The 18,154-nt window shown below is 28.8% G+C and overlaps 1 protein-coding gene and 2 long non-coding RNA genes across 3 annotated transcripts; all 3 read left to right on the top strand.

Annotated features, from left to right (window-relative positions):
* The first annotated feature begins 782 nt into the window (after positions 1-782).
* Positions 783-2,620, top strand: LOC103860428 (pentatricopeptide repeat-containing protein At2g15690, mitochondrial). Its single transcript, XM_009138029.3, has one exon. The coding sequence runs from the start codon at positions 870-872 to the stop codon at positions 2,379-2,381; it is 1,512 nt and encodes a 503-aa protein (XP_009136277.1). The 5' UTR covers positions 783-869; the 3' UTR covers positions 2,382-2,620.
* Positions 2,621-3,573: 953 nt separating this feature from the next.
* LOC117132511 lies at positions 3,574-9,813 on the top strand. The gene is made up of 2 exons (XR_004456109.1): positions 3,574-6,854; positions 6,904-9,813. It is a non-coding gene; the product is annotated as an uncharacterized LOC117132511 (long non-coding RNA).
* Positions 9,814-10,040: 227 nt separating this feature from the next.
* Positions 10,041-17,240, top strand: LOC108871085. Its single transcript, XR_001957735.2, has 3 exons — positions 10,041-11,118; positions 11,328-12,460; positions 12,561-17,240. It is a non-coding gene; the product is annotated as an uncharacterized LOC108871085 (long non-coding RNA).
* The last annotated feature ends 914 nt before the right edge of the window (positions 17,241-18,154 follow it).

The following is an 18,154-nucleotide window of genomic DNA, read 5'->3' as shown; positions in this document are numbered from 1 at the left end:
TAAAAATGTAAAGAACAAAAAGATAAAATTTATGATATCAAAAATTTATTTAGTTATTTACTTTAATATGTTAAAATAATCACATAAAGAAATAGAAAGGATTGATAAAGTAATATTTAAAAAAGGAAAACATATCATATGATCATATCCATCCACAATAGTTGGATGTACACAATTACAATGTTTCTATCCACAACTCTTTTGTCCACATTTTTCATTTGTATCTTTTGAAATATAACAAGAAAACATATCAAAATGGATATCAAATTATAGAGAATAAAAAAACATAATTTAGTATATCAAACAAATTTGTCAAATATATCCTTAAATTTAAAATAAACAAAACAAACTAAAACTAAGTAAAACAAACAATAATAATTAAAAAAAGAAAGAAACATGTCTTTTCATTTGGTTTGGTTTGAGGAGATATAAAATACGAATAAAAAAAAGTGACCCAACTACTATAGTTAAAATTGGTCCCCACAAACCAAGCTTCTTCTTTCTTTTAACCGAACGTAAGGGTAATTATGTACAAATACATGGAGGAGAAAGGAAAGAAAGTGTGCCTCTAGCAGGAAGTACCTTATCATGACAAAAAAGAGAAAAAAGTGTCTGAATACGTAACTCACTCGAACTTTAAAAGATATTTAATTTCTCCATAAAATTAAAGATATTGTAGTCTTTTATGTTGGATGGAGACTTATACTGAATATTTGGAAGAAAAAGGTGAGATATGCAAATGTTTAATGCTTGAGGGATTATTTTGAAAAACTATTATACTCTTTCCTGCGTTATCATCCTCGTCCCCAAATCAACTAGGGTTTTACTTATCTCAGGGTTTTCGCCTTTCACCATTTCCGCTCAGAGACATGTCTTCTCTAATGGCGATTCGTTGCGCGCGCACCCATAGTATCATCACAGTAGGTTCCCTTCTTCAGGTACGCTCTTCTCTCCCCCATCTCTCCTCTCGATTCGCCGTGAACCCAACCTCCAGCAAAAACCTCAGCACATCCGCCGCCGCGGGTGATTACCACCGGAATCCTCACTCCGTCGCGTCTTATCCTCCGCCGCAACGGCAGAATCCACCCCCGGGGTTCGATTCTCACCGTTTTCAAAATCAATCAAACACTGATCATCATCGAGCTCCTCAGAGGTACAACCAGAGTCCTCAACACGGCGGCTACAGACCTCAACACGCCCCCCGCGGCGGTTACAATCAGGTCAATTATCAAAACCCTAATCAGATCAACGAGATAGCCCCAACTGTTGAGGAGATTGTTCGTTTATGCAAGCTCAGGAGATTCAAAGACGCTATCGAGCTGCTCGATAAGGGCGCTCTCCCTGACAAAGACTGCTTCTCTCTACTCTTCGAGTCTTGCGCCAATCTGAAATCCCTCGAGCATTCCAAGAAGGTGCACGATCACTTCCTCAGGTCAGTCTTCAGAAGCGATCCGAAGCTGAACAACGTGGTGATCAGTATGTTCGGGGAGTGTAGCAGCGTCACCGACGCGAAGAGAGTGTTTGATCACATGGCTGACAAAGATATGGACTCTTGGCACGTGATGATGCGTGTGTATAGCGACAACGGGATGGGAGATGACGCGTTGCAGTTGTTCGAGGAGATGACGAAACAGGGGCTGAAGCCTGATGAGGAGACGTTTGTTAATGTCTTCTTGGCTTGTGCTACTGTGGGTGGGGTAAAGGAAGCGTTTTTGCATTTCGATTCGATGGAGAAGGAGTTTGGGATTAGCCCCAGGAGGGAGCATTACTTGGGTGTTTTGGATGTTCTTGGAAAATGCGGGCATCTCGTTGAGGCGGAGGAGTATATCCGCGGCCTTCCGTTTGAAGCTACAGCTGAGTTCTGGGAAGCTATGAGGAGCTATGGTAGGATCCATGGAGATATCGATTTGGAGGATTACGCGGAGGAGTTGATGATTGATCTTGACCCTTCTAAGGCTGTGACTAACAAGATTCCTACCCCTCCGCCCAAATCATACAGGGAGACGAGTATGCTCGCTAGTAGGAGCAGGATTCTCGAGTTTCGGAATCTGACTTATTACAAGGATGAAGCTAAGGAGATGGATGCGAAGAAGGGAGCGGTTTATGTTCCAGACACGAAATGTGTTCTGCATGACATTGACGAGGAGGCTAAAGAACAGGCGCTGCTCTACCACAGCGAGAGGTTAGCGATTGCTTATGGTGTCATATGCACCCCGCCTCGGAAGTCCCTCACAATCATCAAGAATCTCCGTGTGTGTAACGACTGTCACAACTTTATCAAGATCATGTCCAAAATCATTGGTAGAACGTTGATTGTGAGAGACAACAAGCGTTTCCATCACTTCAGTGATGGTAAATGTTCTTGTGGCGATTACTGGTAGAGCTCACAGGTTCTTGAGTGGCGTGTTCCCATCATGTATAGCGCTCCAAAGTCTCCAGAACTCTGCTTGGTGTTGGGAATTGAAATAGTATTTGCTATGCTGTAACAAATTTCATTTGCTTTAGACTTTTTACTTGAGGTATTAAGTTTGTGTTTCTCGTATTATGGCAGAACATTGGAGATGTCGGTTTAAAGTTGCAAGAATTCATGTTTTTTTTTTAAAGAATTAGATTGTATAAATAACGAACTTGAATTACAATTCAATCTCAGAGGAGATAAAGAAATACTCGTCTGAGGATGTTCGAAGTTTCGTACAAATTTTTTTGGATGTATTGAATCTGAAATTTGGAGTGATTTGATTTTTTAATGAGTTTTCACATTGTATATGCATATGAGTCAACTATGCATTGTTTTGAGCAATTTTGACATTAATTAGAAGGAATGTGACTTGGCATAGGTTCCTGTGAGCATGCATGTTGGATGTATCAGTAGTGATGCCGAGAGAAGCTGCCATTGCACATAGCTTTGCGGTTCTTTTACCTTGTTGAAGAGAAGGCATTGCTACCTCTTGATCTCTAATATATAATTGTAGCTCTTGTTTTCTTTTTTTCACGCAAGTATATTAGTGGTGGACTCTTGGTTATATATTACATTAATGGCCACAAGTTTAATTTTCTTATGCATATAGTTTATAACTGATTAGAGAGACCCTAGGTAAAGAAACCAACAAGGAAAAGTACAGTATGTAAGCAGAATATATACTGACGAAAACTATTATACTCAAAATCACTTAAACAACTCTAAAATTTATAAAAAAATATCTTATCAAATCACCTATAAATTTTCATTTTTATTTTTAAAACTTCATCAAAATCACTCAGTTAACTTTAAAACTCACCTAAATGGCTAAATCCCACTAAAATTAAAACACCCCAAAGTCTTCTAAAACCTCTAGTCCAATACATCCCCTTAAAGCACTTTAAATCTCTAATTTAAATTTTGTTCAATAACAGTGAATTTCAGAGAGTTTTATAAATTGACAAGTTCATTAACACTGGATTTCAAAGTATTTTTTAAAATCTATGTTTGAATAACAGTGAATTTGTCATTTTAATACAAATCAGCTCAAACTCCAAATTGAATACACCCCTCCCCCATCCCCCACCCCACCCCCCCCCCCCCAACCGCCCCCCCCCCAACCGCCCCCCCTTTGTGTGTGTTTTCGTTCCATATTTTTGGGAGATTTGGAAAAATAGGTAAAAAAATATGACATTTTGTCCCTACACACTGTGTTATTTTCTTTTAAAATAACCTTAAACTGACGTAAATAAATGAATAATAAAATTATTTAAAATAAAAAAAATTATTTTTAAAAAGTTGAAAAATATAAACCAGAAATACTGATATACTAGGTGATATCCCGTGCTCATGCACGGATTCAAACATTTACAAGTTAATAAAATCATTATAATTGATTAACTTTTTATTTCTAATTATCGATACGTTTAAATTATTTTTAGTTTGTATATCAGAAAGACAAATATAACACTATTTTAAACTACATTATTACGTTATCTTAATTAAATATATAATTTTTGATATGATAATTTGGATTGGTTAAGTTATTTTTGGTATGTTGAGTTGTATAACTTTTCAGTTGAATTTTAATTATACTAAATCAGATTATATAATTTAATTTAGTTTCTAAGATTTGTAAATATGTATTTTTAAATTGATATATTTTGTTTTGGCTTAAATTTATGAGAAAATTTGTAAATGTTGATCAGATATTGTATAAGTGAATCAAATTTGAAATCTTTTAAAAACAATTGGATCATTAGAGTTTTAGAACGTAATAGTAACCTAACTAATTTTATCAAATACCACATTCATGATGAAATTGAATTTGAGATAATTAATTGTTTATTTTTATAGATATTGAAACATTCACATAGTATGAGGCTTGAGAATCTGTAATTATGAAAAGAAAAATTGTATGAAATTGTGTGAGAATTTGTTCAAAATAAGAGATTGAATAATTATCCAAAAAGTAATATTATTTTAGAAAATTTATAATTAAGAAAAAATAATTTTCTTTAGTGTATTAAAAGTAAATACTGATTTGGTAACTAAATTGACTTTTTTTTATGAAAAAGAGTTATTATGTTTAAAATGAAAAATATTTAACTAACATTATTAACAATCGTAGAAAAACTTTATTAAACAAAAAGTATCAAGAAAGTTTTATGAAAGTGAGATTTATATAAATGGAAACTACTTTTTTAAAAATCACATGTTTTAAATATCAAAAATCACTATATCACTATATTTTTGTTTTAAGATATTATTTCTGATACTAAATTCCTTTATGATATTGATATGATTTTATAAAAAGAAATATTACGAAAAAAGAAAATATAAATAGATATATTAGTAATGTAAATTAGTAAATAGTTTATGAAATTAGGATTTATATAAAAGGAAATTTCTTATTGTCAAATTACATGTTTTAAATATAATAAACTGCTATGTTTTTTACTTTTAAGATATTTCCTTTTTGATACTAAATTTATTTATGATATTGATATGACTATATATATGTACATACATATATATTAAAAACGAAAATAAAAATAGTTTATAAATATTTTTTTAAAATATAGATATTTTCCATTTTTACATTAGAAAAAAATTACTAATAAAAACTAAAATATAAATTTTGATACTGACAATTACAAAATAATATTAATTTATTAAGGTTAACAATGTAATAAACCATCATGAGAATTAACGTGAGCGCGATACATAGGAAAATGACTTCTCAATTATTTTTATAGAGATATCAAGACGTTTAGGAACTCCATTAAGTTTGGGGATGTATGTGTTGAAATCGTGGTTTAATTTCTAATTGGATTTTATTCAGGTTAAATTTCAGTATATAATTGGTAACATATTGGTATTAAACGACATTTATGTGTAATATGGAGTCGAACTTTTATCCCACGACGGTAAAAGTTTAGAACTTTAAAATGTGTTTAAATAAAGAGTTAAATGGTAACATGATATACACAGACAGTTGAAGAGCGGTTGAAGGTGATTGGTGTAAAAATATTCTAAAACGAACCCCCAAGATTTTTTGAATGTCCAACTCTAGTTGTTGGTTATCGTTTTAATTTGATTTGAATGTCCAACTCTAGTTGTTGGTTATCGTTTTAATTTGATTTCATCGATTTACATCAAACTTTAAATCCTATTTATGTTTAGGTCTAATTCTAATTTGAATTCTAACTGCAACTAGTTTTGTGTTCTATAAATTTTATTGATATCAAAGTTTCACAGAATTATTATTTACAATACTATGAAAGACTGCAGCAACTATGATTATGAGATTCAAAGTATTATTTCTTCTTATTAATTTTGAATAATTTTTCATCTTAAAGTTTTGGTGGAGGACCAGGAGGAGGCTTATATTCTTTACAAGGAAAGTCGCAAATACAAGCACCACCGTCATAGCGGTAATCACAGTGAGCCTCTGCACCTTTTCCATAAGCACTGCATTTGACTGCACATATGCGGCAATCGCCAAGACTTGCCTGACATCCCATACTATCATCAACTATAATAAATAAAACAACATTTTATGTTTAAATAATTAAAAACCTAAGATTTAGGAGATATCAACACAGTAAAATACAATATATATATAAGGCGAGCATCTTTGAATATTGCTTTTTCTCAACAAACAAAAAAGAATCTTTGAATATTGCTATGAGAAAAGGGTGAATTGGTGGAATCACCATTATGGAAAAAAAAGAGCAAATAACCAAAACAAAAGATTGTCAGAGGTGAGAAGATAAGTATGCATAAGTGTGAACGTTTCTCTTTTTCACAGTGCATCAGTATGTGATAAAAGTAGCAAGGTCCACAGTAACAGATGTAAAGTGAAGTCTCATATGTTCCAGATGTGTATGATATTCTATTTGCATAGTCCGTAATAGTATGACATGCCAACAACATTACTTAAATTCTAGGGTTCACACATTATGGTGTACAATATAGAATAAATGGAATGACAAAATATTAACTACATCATGAAGAACTTGATTGCAGAAACATTCACATTGCTAAAATCTAAACTCATATTTGGAGAGTTATTAGGCTGGACAAAGAATGAAAATTATACTATACTATATGTGTTTGACAAAATAGTATAGCCTAATTCAACCGTTTTACTAACTTAATTTTCTTATTTACTGCACTAGTCAACCCAAACAAAATGAAAATTTTCAACTCATAAAACGCAATAAAGACTAAAACATAGTATAATCTCTAGTTACAAATTGCTCAAGTTAACTCAAGCAAAATAAATAAAAAGACGGGAGAGAGAGAGAGAGAGAGAGAGAGAGAGAGAGAGAGAGAGAGAGAGAGAGAGAGAGAGAGAGAGAGAGAGAGAGAGAGAGAGAGAGAGAGAGAGGTGAGAGAGAGAGAGACGAATAAGAGGGAGATAGAGAGAGAGAGATGAGAGAGATGAAATGTTACATTTCTTTTCTATGTTTTCTAAATAGAATAGCATACAATTGTATATTATTTCATTTGAAGATGAAACTAAAGATATGAGATAAAGAGAGAGAGGGAGCAAGAGATAAAGAGAGAGATAGGGGTAAACATAAGAAAGAAAGAAATAGATGGGATAAAGAGAGTGAAAGAAAGAAATTTAGTAAAGAGAGAGCAAAAAAGATGTAGAGAGAGAGAGAGAGTTGTAATGTTGCATTTTTATTCTATGATTTCTAAATAGAATGAAATACTATATAATATTGTCTCATTATGAACAAGGGAAGAGAAAAAGAGAGGGAGGGAAAGAGGAAGAAAAAAATGAGAGAAAAAGAGAGAGATTGTAAATATGTGCTATCATATACATATAATATAGAATAGAAAGATATATTTGTCTAAATAACAATTTATATGTTTTGAAAGAAATTTATATCCGTTTGAGAAAATTTAAAATACAATATATGTAAAAAAATGTATGATTTATTATGATATTATTATTGGTTAAGTTGTATTAAAAAATAAAATATAGATCAAATAAAATGAGAGAAAAAAGAAAGAAAAGAGAAAAAAGAAAGAAAAAAGAATCAAAGGCTGAAATTGTTTAAGGGTAGATATAATAATATTATATAAACGTGTATTGTATATTCTAACCATAGAGTTCATATGGTTATTTGTTGAATTTTTTTTTGATGGTTATACATGCTAATTTCCCCTGAGAAAACTATAAAAGATTATGTATATCTTTTCTTAAGAGATTATGTATATAAAAAAACTAGATTATGTATATAAACAAACTGACGTTGAATACACTTTTTGAGGAAAAGTTAATAGAAACGTATACCTAAAGCAAACATAACAAGGAAGACGATGAGGAGAACAACTGAAAATTTTGCTTGAGCCATATTTATCTATTCGTAATCCAGATTAAGATGCTTTTATTGAATATATTGAAAGACTGTAAGTTTTGGGAGACAGTAAAGAGAGATTTATAGGATGATGAGGCGACCATAATTATTACTATATTTTTGAAAAATTGACTGTAATTACGATAATAATATATAAATATGGAATATTAATTATGTCATATGAGTAAAAAAGATTCTTTTTCAACAATTATTTTAAATTTTAACATATTTACATTTGACTAGTTTATCACCAATTTAATTTCTCGTTGACCATAGATCTACTTAACAATAACATATTATTTTTACCTTTTAAAATTTTTATTCTATTTGACCGAAGAATTACTTAATTTAATTATTATTTATTTAATTTTCACAGAGTACTAGTGTTTAGCAGATTATTTTCTTTTAACTATGTACTAGAGCTTGATTTGCGTCGCTAATGTTTGTTTTAACTTATATATATATATATATATATATATTGATATTATTTAAAATATTTAATGATTAATATGTTTTTAATATGTTTCTTTAAAATATTTAATGATTAAGATGTTTTTAATATGTTTCATATATTTAAATTTTTATATGACCTTTAAAGAGAAAATAAATATCTTACATACAATAATTTAATTTATTATTATAAATTATATAAATCTACTATATATTTATTTAATTATATTTGTATTTGATTATTATAAAAATGAATAAATGTATAAAAGAAGACATGAACATTATTTTGTATTTTTTGTTATTATTGTTATGTGTATGATCAAAATAGACTATTTAAAAAACATATAACATAATTTTAATATGTTAGATTTGAAGTTTGATTATTAGAACATAATGTTATACATATAAATATATATATATATATATATATATTGAAATTAAGCTTTGCATAAATATACAATATAATATTCCGGTCTAATAACTTTTATACAATCATCATAAAGTAAAATTTCTGTATAAATTTTTGGTAAACCAATTGAAATAAATTAATAACTCACATTTCACAATAAAAAGAAAATTTGAGATATATATTAATAAAAATAAACTAATATAATTACATTTTAACTTTTTATATTAGCTTATATATCATATATATATTTAGTAAAATTAATGTAAATGTACATTAAAAATAAAAAATAAGTATATATTAATCAACTTTTTTGTTGATGGTTAAATTTTTAAATTTTTAAAATTTTATTAGCATCTATTGAGAGAGAGTGTGATGTGATGACCAGATCCAGTACATTTTAACTTTTTACATTAGCTTATATATCATATATATATTTAGTAAAATAACGATAATTTGGTTAATAACACATGAGGCTAAAGTTAGTTTATGATAATGCTTCTCAGATAATAAAAAAGGAGATGTATATTTGGTTATCTCTAGTTGGTATATAAATAATCTAAAATAAACTCTCAAAGATTTTTTAAATGTCCCACTCTAGTCGTTGGAGTACAAATTTTAATCGTTTTAATTTGATTTCATCAATTTGCATCAAACTTTAAATTCTATTTATGTTTCGCTCAAATTTTAATTTAAAAAATCTAACTGCAACTAATTTTGTGTTCTATAAATTTTATTGATATCAAAGGTTCACAGAATTATTATTTAATACTATGAAAGACTGCAGCATTTATGATTATGATATTCAAAGTATTATTTTATCTTTTTAATTTTAAATATTTTTTTTATTTTAAAGTTTAGGTGGCGGTTTACAAGGATAGTCGCAAACACAAATACCACCGATACAGTGAGCCTCTGCATGTCTTCCGTAATAACTGCATTTTATTCCGCATATACGGCAATCACCAAGACTCGCCTCACATCCCATATTATCCTCCACTACAATAAATAAAACAACATTTTATGTTTAAATAATGAAAAACTAAGATTTAGGAGATATCAACACTGTAAAATTACAATATATATATATATATATATATACCAATGAATAATGCCAAAACCAAAAAAAAACTAAGTTGAATAAGGCGAGCATCTTTGAATATTGTTCTTTTTTTTTTAAATGAATCTTTGAATATTGCCACGAGATTATGTATATCTTTTTTTTAGGGATTATGCATATAAAAAAAACTAACATCACAATATTCAAGGCATGTTCCAACAAACAAGACTGAATACTAGATTAAAATTGTGACTGAATACACTTTTTGAGGAAAAGATAAATACATACCTAAAGCAAACATTATAAGGAAGATGATGGGGAAAACAACTGAAAATTTTGCGTTAGACATTTGTATTTCTAGATTTAGTTACTTGTTTATTGAATATTGAAAGACTCTAAATTTTGGGTAACACTAAGGAGAGATTTATAGGATGATGAGGTGACCATTATAACACAACTAATAATAATAATAATAATTATATTTTTGGAAATTTGACTGTAATTATGATAATAATATATAAATATGGAATAATGACAGGGCGGTGCTCTGACCGATTGAACTATTAATTATGCCATATGAATAAAAAATAAATTCAACAACTTTTTAACTTTTAACATCTTTTAACATACTTAGATTTGACTAGTCTATCACAAATTTAATAGTTCACTGACCATAGATCTACTTAATAATAACAGATTTTTTTTTTTCATTTTCAAAGATTTTATTCTATTTGACCAAAGAATTACTTAATTTAATTATTTAATTTTCAAAAATTTACTAGTATTTGAAAGATTTGTTTCCTTTTAACTATGTACTAGATGTTTATTTTCACCTTATACATATTGATATTATTTAAAATGCTTAATGGTTATTATTTTTAACATTTTCATATATTTAAATTTTTATATCACTTTTAAAGACTGAAATAAATATTTTACATACACACATTAATTTTTTTGTTATAGACTATAGATATATATATGTGTGCATTTGATTATTAGATAATGAATATATGTATAAAAACAATACATGAATATTATTTTGTATTTTACTTGTTATTACTTTTATGTGTATGATCAAAATAGAATATTAAAAAAACGTAATGCTATATATATTTATTTATTATTATTTTTTAATTCGATGATGGTAATGAAAACATTGTTGGAGATGGAGATGGGTTTGTGGAGCATGCGGAATAGATGGACAATGACATTGGTTTTGTGCTTGCCACCAAAGTTCCAAGAGCAATAGATCAATACAATTACAAATTTGAACAAAAATAGAGATATTGTGGACATGGAGTTTGAACCTGATGTTTTTGAAGAAGATCATGTCTAATTCATGATTCATAACCTCTTTAGTAAGGTAAAATTTGACTTTTTGTCTATCTTTAGCTTTTCTATCTCAGATTTTAACTGTTTTCATGTTTTTGTCTTCACTTTCAAATATATAAATATCAAGTTGTGACTTCTAACGCATCTGCAACTCCACTACAAAATCAAGTTAATATACTTGTTTGATTATATAGAATAGAGGATTGAAAGTGAAAACCAATTTTTTCGATTGTTCTCAAGATCAAAACATTAGGGCTTCGAATGGAGAAAGCGGATCAAGCGTTGTTGATCTAACAGATCTAGCGGACTGAGCGGAACAAGAGTGGATCAAGCGGATCGAGCAGTTCAAGTGTGGATCTAGCGGATCTAGTGGTTCAAAATATATAATTGAATAGTGAAAGTGGTCCCAAATACTGTACTAATTTAAATTAATCTATATAAATTTTATAATATTTATTTTTATAATTAAAAAGTAATATTTTAGAAATACTTTATAAATGAAAGATATAAAATTTTATTCAAAATATAATAAAAATATTTTAAATATACAATTTTATATTAATAATTATTTTTCATAATTCAAATTAGTTATTGTAATAATTGTTTTATAAATTTAATTAGTAAAATTTTATTCAAAATATAATTCAAAATAGTTTAAAAATATATTTGTAAAATAATTACTTTAGCATGTGTATTGCATATCAAGTGGTTCCTTTACTTTTTTTAACAAAAGATAAATATATTTGAACTGCTTGTGGTTCCTCCATCTTATTTAATTAATATGTAAAATTTTGTGAATGGAAATTATAAGACAGAGGCTACACATTAGGGTATGATTCACCTTTGCTCCACTCCCCATTCTCAACCTAGATTTACCTTTCCCTTGCCTGGGTTTATTCACTGTCTTTGCCATTTTGCCTTTGAAAATTCAAAGCAAAAATCGAGACGAGTTAACGTCAGATTTGGCAATCTTAGAAGCTGCCTAGTGGTTTCCGGGAAGTTTCCATTATAAACTAAAAGACGCAACTTAACAATCAATATAGAGAACTTGCTAAAATGCGCTTGGCAGAGAAAGTGTTAATAGTTAATAACTTAAATACTAAAGGGGCAAAATAATTGTCCGACAAAAGCCATTCTCACAATTATATGCTCATGTTGAAAGATAAATAATACATCATCATGTGTCGTTATCATGGAATAAAAGCAAAAGACTTGAGCTGGTTCTGCGCATTTTAAGGTGAATTAGTACTTCATTTGCTATCATACGCTTGTTTAACCAAACCGAACCTTCTTCGCGGGTTCCTCAGCAGCTCGTCCAGCCTCTCCTTAGCCTCTTTGGCTGCTCCGACGAGCTTCTCATCGTTATCATCACTGTACGATTTGTTCCTAACATTTCTCTCCTATATTTTATAAACTTGAAAAGAAGTTATAGTCTTTCCCAAGAAAATGATTGAACTGTTTATTTTATTTTAGACGTTTCATTACCGAGAAGGAGACATAGGCTTGGTCGTGATTGGTAGTGTAGAGAGAGAACGATGGTCGCCGAGTCCAGATCTGTCCTGTTGCTGCCACGACAGAAGCCGTGTTGGATAAGTCAATCGGTGGAGCACCGCCGTGGAAACGCCGTCTCCTCGCGCACTCAACTCCGGGAAGCATACCAGCCATAGCTTTTCTTCTTGTCTTGTAGCTACAAATATTTATCACAAATAATTGAGGACAGCAGTATGGTATACATACTCGATAATGATATAAAGATGCGTTAAATTAGGGAGATACAAAAAGGTAGTTTTAAATATATAGAATATTTTTATATAACATCACTATCTATATTATTAAACCAGAATCATTCTTAGGATTATGTCCCTGAAATTTTCTATTAATTACAAAACATTCCATTACCTTTTCAATTGTTTTTAAGGCTTTATCAAAAATTTAAAGCCCACCACTTCCATACTTAGATAAACAATTATGTGTTTATTATGTGTTTACAATGTGTTTACAATGGTTTATTAGATAAATTTCTATCAAACAAGTTTATATTATATGGGCTTTACATTAAATATTAAACATAGTTTTTGAAGTTATATAAAAATTTCACATTTATAATTAATAATTTCACATTTACAATTAATAAACATAAACATAAATTAGATATGAATGTAATAGATGATATCAATACACCCTGTCTTAGTTTAAATAATATTAAAATTCATTTAAATATTTTAATAATTTATAAGTCAATGTAAAAATTAATTTTACTAAAAATAATTTTAAAGTTAATTTCTTACTGTATTATTCAGTAAAAAAAATAATTATTTCACAATACTAACATTTTGTATAGATGAAAAATTAACGTAAAACATAAAAACAAATGCTAACAAAAATCATTAAGACACTTGATATATATTTTATGCATAAACACATTTGTTATAATAATAAATATGTCAAAGAAAACAAACCTGCACTTTGAAAGCGGGTCAAAATCTTGTTTCTCTTTATAATTTTGCTTTAATCAAAAAATTTATAATTTTTATATAACATCACTATTATAGTTTTTATAATTTTTATATAACATCACTATTTTTATATAAATCACTAATTTTTATATAATAACAAATCCACACAATCTTTCATGCTCATTCTAATTACACACATTTTAAGTATGTGAACCTATTTACCCCTATTTTCAAAGATGGAAACCCAAATCCGCATAATGCTTTAGATGAGAACTAAAACCGACACTGAGCAGGTGTAGATTGGTTTACTATTTCTCAATTTCAGTTTTAACCTGGTTTGTTTTAACCAATTAGTATTAGACAAGTTAACCCACTGTTAAACCCAATCATATTAAATCTCAAAAATACCAAACCATAATTAACTGTATCTTCTGTAACCCTATCCGATCTCCATCTTCTTCAACCTCGTCTTCTTCACCCGACCATATCAATATGAAAACAAAAAACTAATATGTTAACTCCAGTCCTTAATTAAATCTGTCTTCATAAACGTCTTGGTTGGGTGAAACAGAGGATTTGACATGGAGTCCATTTTTCCGACGAGCACTGGTTATAATCAATCGCGACGTAAACGGAAGAAGAAACAGCTGTCACCACCACTGTCTCAATCGTTGGTTCAGTTATGGAGATCAGAGAAGCAACAACATATCTACTCTACCAACATCATTCAATCTCTAAGAGAATTTTGGATTAGCGCCGCCGTGGATACATAGCATTCCCACCTCCTAGCAGCAGAGGTATAGCCTTACGCGATGATGCTCTTGCGAAAAAGGCTCTGCAACATTCAAATTTCTGATTTTTTTAATCTTCCTCCTGTTTGGTTAATTCTTTTCATGTATACAATTTCATCTAATAAAGCTTGTTGTTAAAAAATGGCAATGATGAGAAGAAGAAGAAAATGAAATTGGGTCATTTATGAATTGAATTTTGGTTTGGTTTGGGTTTATTTGGATTTGGTTCTCTTTGGCTTTGGGTTATTAATTTAGTTTGGTATTCAGTTTATGATGTAAACCAAGAAAACCAACGGTTATGTGGATTCAGGTTTCGATCTTTGAAAATGGGGATAAATAAGTTTATATATACTTGCTGAACGTAAGATGCGTTGAGCGGTTGTGCGGGTATCGTGGGCTTGACATTATGGATTTTCTGAGAAGAATTGTCATATAGCCTCATTGGTGATCCAAACTGGCTTGAAGAACACAAGAAGAATGGGCAAAGTGTCGCTCTGATTTTAGGAAAGAAGGGACTGTCTATATGCTAAGAATCATCACAAATCACTGAGATCACCTTAGCTTCTATTTTTCAAGCAGCATGACTCCAAAATTCTAAGCACAAAAGGTAGTTATTTTTACAATTTTGCACTCCAAATAACGTACATCTAAGTCCTAATTACCTACCTAAATTTGGTTTGTTGAAATCCATCCGTTTTTTTGCTGCACTTTACGCTATATAGAATAATTCTTCGTATAAAGACCTGTTGATTGTAAGTCCTTAAGAAAATGTGACAAAATGAAAACAGCCTGTTGATTGTAAGTCTTTAAGAAAATGTGAAAAAAGTAAAAACAAAGAGAATGTCTTGTATTATCTTAAGGAGAAGTTTGCATATAATTAACATTAGGGAAAGAAAGAATAGGAAGACCCGCTCCATGTCATTGCTGTCGGGACTAAGCTATCTTTCACCCCAGACGTGGAGTACAGTTATTCGAAAACACAAGTTCAAGTTGACCTATATCAACTAATCAAGTATAAATGGGAAGAACTATGTGCTACTGAACAGTGGGATAAAGTGATAAAGCTTGGATAACCTTATTGTAGCCATTTATGGTGTTACTTCTAGGAACAGTTACTATAGGATTCATTGAGTCCATGTCTTTCTCCAATGAAGGCTGGACTTAACATCATATAGATGAGAGCAGTTCTATTGAGATTCTTGAAAATTAATATTATTGAAAACATGCAAAGCACGCAGGTTAATAGTTATATGTTTTTAGTTATATATATTGGTAAGATAATCAGATGTAACGAAAAACTGTGTTTCTAGGAGAACAGAAAATGAATATAGTAAAATAAAATATAACGAAAAACTCAAGAAACTAGTAACGGTTGGTTATAAAAAATACTACACTAATACAAGAAGAAATATTAGATTTCCATCATTGCATATGTCAATCTGGAAAACCAAGAAGACCATGAATAACCAAAAAGAATTGTCACACTTTGATCTACTACAACCTCCAAACATCAATTACAAAGAGAGCCCCGCACAAAGTTATACACCACCCACTTCAATTATTTTTTTTAGTCAAAGGTTTGAAAACAAACTATAATATATATAGTTGTAGATATAAAAGTTTAATCTATGTTAAATTTATTTTGATATAAAATATTATATGGTTTACAAGTTTTAACTCATTTCAATGATGAGTGATAATTTATTTAAGTGAAATAATTTTAAAAAAAAACTAAATTTGTTAAAATATAATTTTATCATATTTAATTCCTAAAGCACTTCTCTTTTTATATAATACAGAATATAATTATAGAATTTATATAAAAATAGTAGATAAATTTAATTTTCTTGTTTTATAATAAACTTTTAGTTAAAATTGATCTACAACAATATTATATTACTAATTACTAAATTAATTAATATGTTATTTTATAAAAATATTTATAAAAAAAATCAAATTTATAGTTGCTTTATTATTAATGTAAATAGTCAAATATATCATATTCTCTAATTTTGACAAAGTGAGCATACTATGATTTGTTAGTGGTAGATAAAAAAAAGAATCATAAATTAATAGATTAGATGTCAAATCACTTCTCAAAAGTAATGCGTAGGAGATATTTGGTTATCTCTAGTTGGTGTATAAATAATCTAAATAAACCCCCAAAGATTTTTTGAATATCCAACTCTAGTTGTTGGAGTACAGTTTTTTATTGGTTTAATTTGATTTCATCAGTTTGCATCAAACTTTAAATCCTATTTATGTTTAGCTCTAATTTTAATTTAAAAATCTAACTGCAACTAGTTTTGTGTTCTATAAATTTTATTGATATCAAAGGTTCACGAAATTATTATTTAAAATATGAAATATTGCAGCAACTATGATTATGATATTCAACATATTATTTCTTCATATTAATTACCAATAACATTTCATTTTAAAGGTTTGGTGGAGGATTACAAGGAAAGTCGCAAATACAAGCGCCACCTTCATAGCGGTAATCACAATGAGCCTCTGCATGTCTTCCATAAGAACTGCATCTTATTCCGCATTTACGGCAATCGCCAAGCATCACCTGACATCCCATACAATCCTCAGCTACAATAAATAAAACAACATTTTATGTTTAAATAATGAAAAACTAAGATTTAGGAGATATCAACACAATAAAATACAATATATATGTATACCAATGAATAAAGCCAAAACCAGAAACTAAGTTGAATAAGGCGAGCATCTTTGAAGATTGCTATTTCTCAACAAAAAAAAAAAATCTTTGAATATTGCTATGAGTAAACTATCAAAAATTATGTGTATATATATATATATATTTTATAGGGATTATGTATATCAAAAAACTATCATCACATATTCAACGCATGTTCTAACAAACAAGACTGATACTAGATTAAAACTGTGACTGAATACACTTTTTGAGGAAAAGTTAAGATAAACGCATACCTAAAGCAAACATTATAAGGAAGATGATGGGGAAAACAACTGAAAATTTTGCTTTAGCCATATTTATTTCTAGATTTAGTTACTTGTTTATTGTATATTGTAATACTCTAAATTTTGGGAGACACTAAAAGAGAGATTTATAGGATGATGAGTTGACCATTACAATAAATTTAATAATAAGAATTATTAGTATATTTTTTGGAAAATTGACTGTAATTATGATAATAATATGTAAATATGGAATATTGACAGGGCGGTGCTCACCAATTAAACTATTAATTATGTGATATGAAATAAAAATTATTTTCAACAACTTTTTAACATATTTATATTTTACTAGTTTATCACAAATTTAAATTTTCGTTGACCATATATATACTTAATAATAACAGATTTTGTTTTTCATTTTCAAAGATTTTATTCTATTTGACCAAAGAATTACATTATTTAGTTATTATTTATTTAATTTTCAAAAATGTACTAGTATATGAAAGATTTGTTTCCTTTTAACTATGTACTAGAGCTTGGCCTTCACACCTACGCAGATGTTTGTTTTCACTTTATATATTGATATTATTTAAAATGTTTAATGGTTAATATTTTAATACTTTCCATATATTTAAATGTTTATATGAATTTTAAAGGCAAAAATAAATATTTTACATACAGTAATTTAATTTTTGTTACAAATGATAATATATTTGTATTATTAGATTTGCATTTGATTATTATAAAATTAATATATGTATAAAATAACACATGAATATTATTTGTATTTTATTTGTTATTATTTTTATGTGTATGATCAGAATAGAATATTTAAAGAACATTAACATGATTGTAATATGTTAGATTTGAA

Source organism: Brassica rapa, chromosome A03 (genome assembly GCF_000309985.2).
Source record: "Brassica rapa cultivar Chiifu-401-42 chromosome A03, CAAS_Brap_v3.01, whole genome shotgun sequence".
In the NCBI taxonomy this organism is placed as follows: domain Eukaryota; kingdom Viridiplantae; phylum Streptophyta; class Magnoliopsida; order Brassicales; family Brassicaceae; genus Brassica; species Brassica rapa.
The sequence above is the reverse complement of the archived record's forward strand: the minus strand, read 5'-3'. Positions and strand labels throughout refer to the sequence as shown.

Bases quoted from the DNA above. Each gene is read 5' to 3' on its own strand.
- LOC103860428 (XM_009138029.3), top strand. From the start codon at position 870: ATGTCTTCTCTAATGGCGATTCGTTGCGCGCGCACCCATAGTATCATC.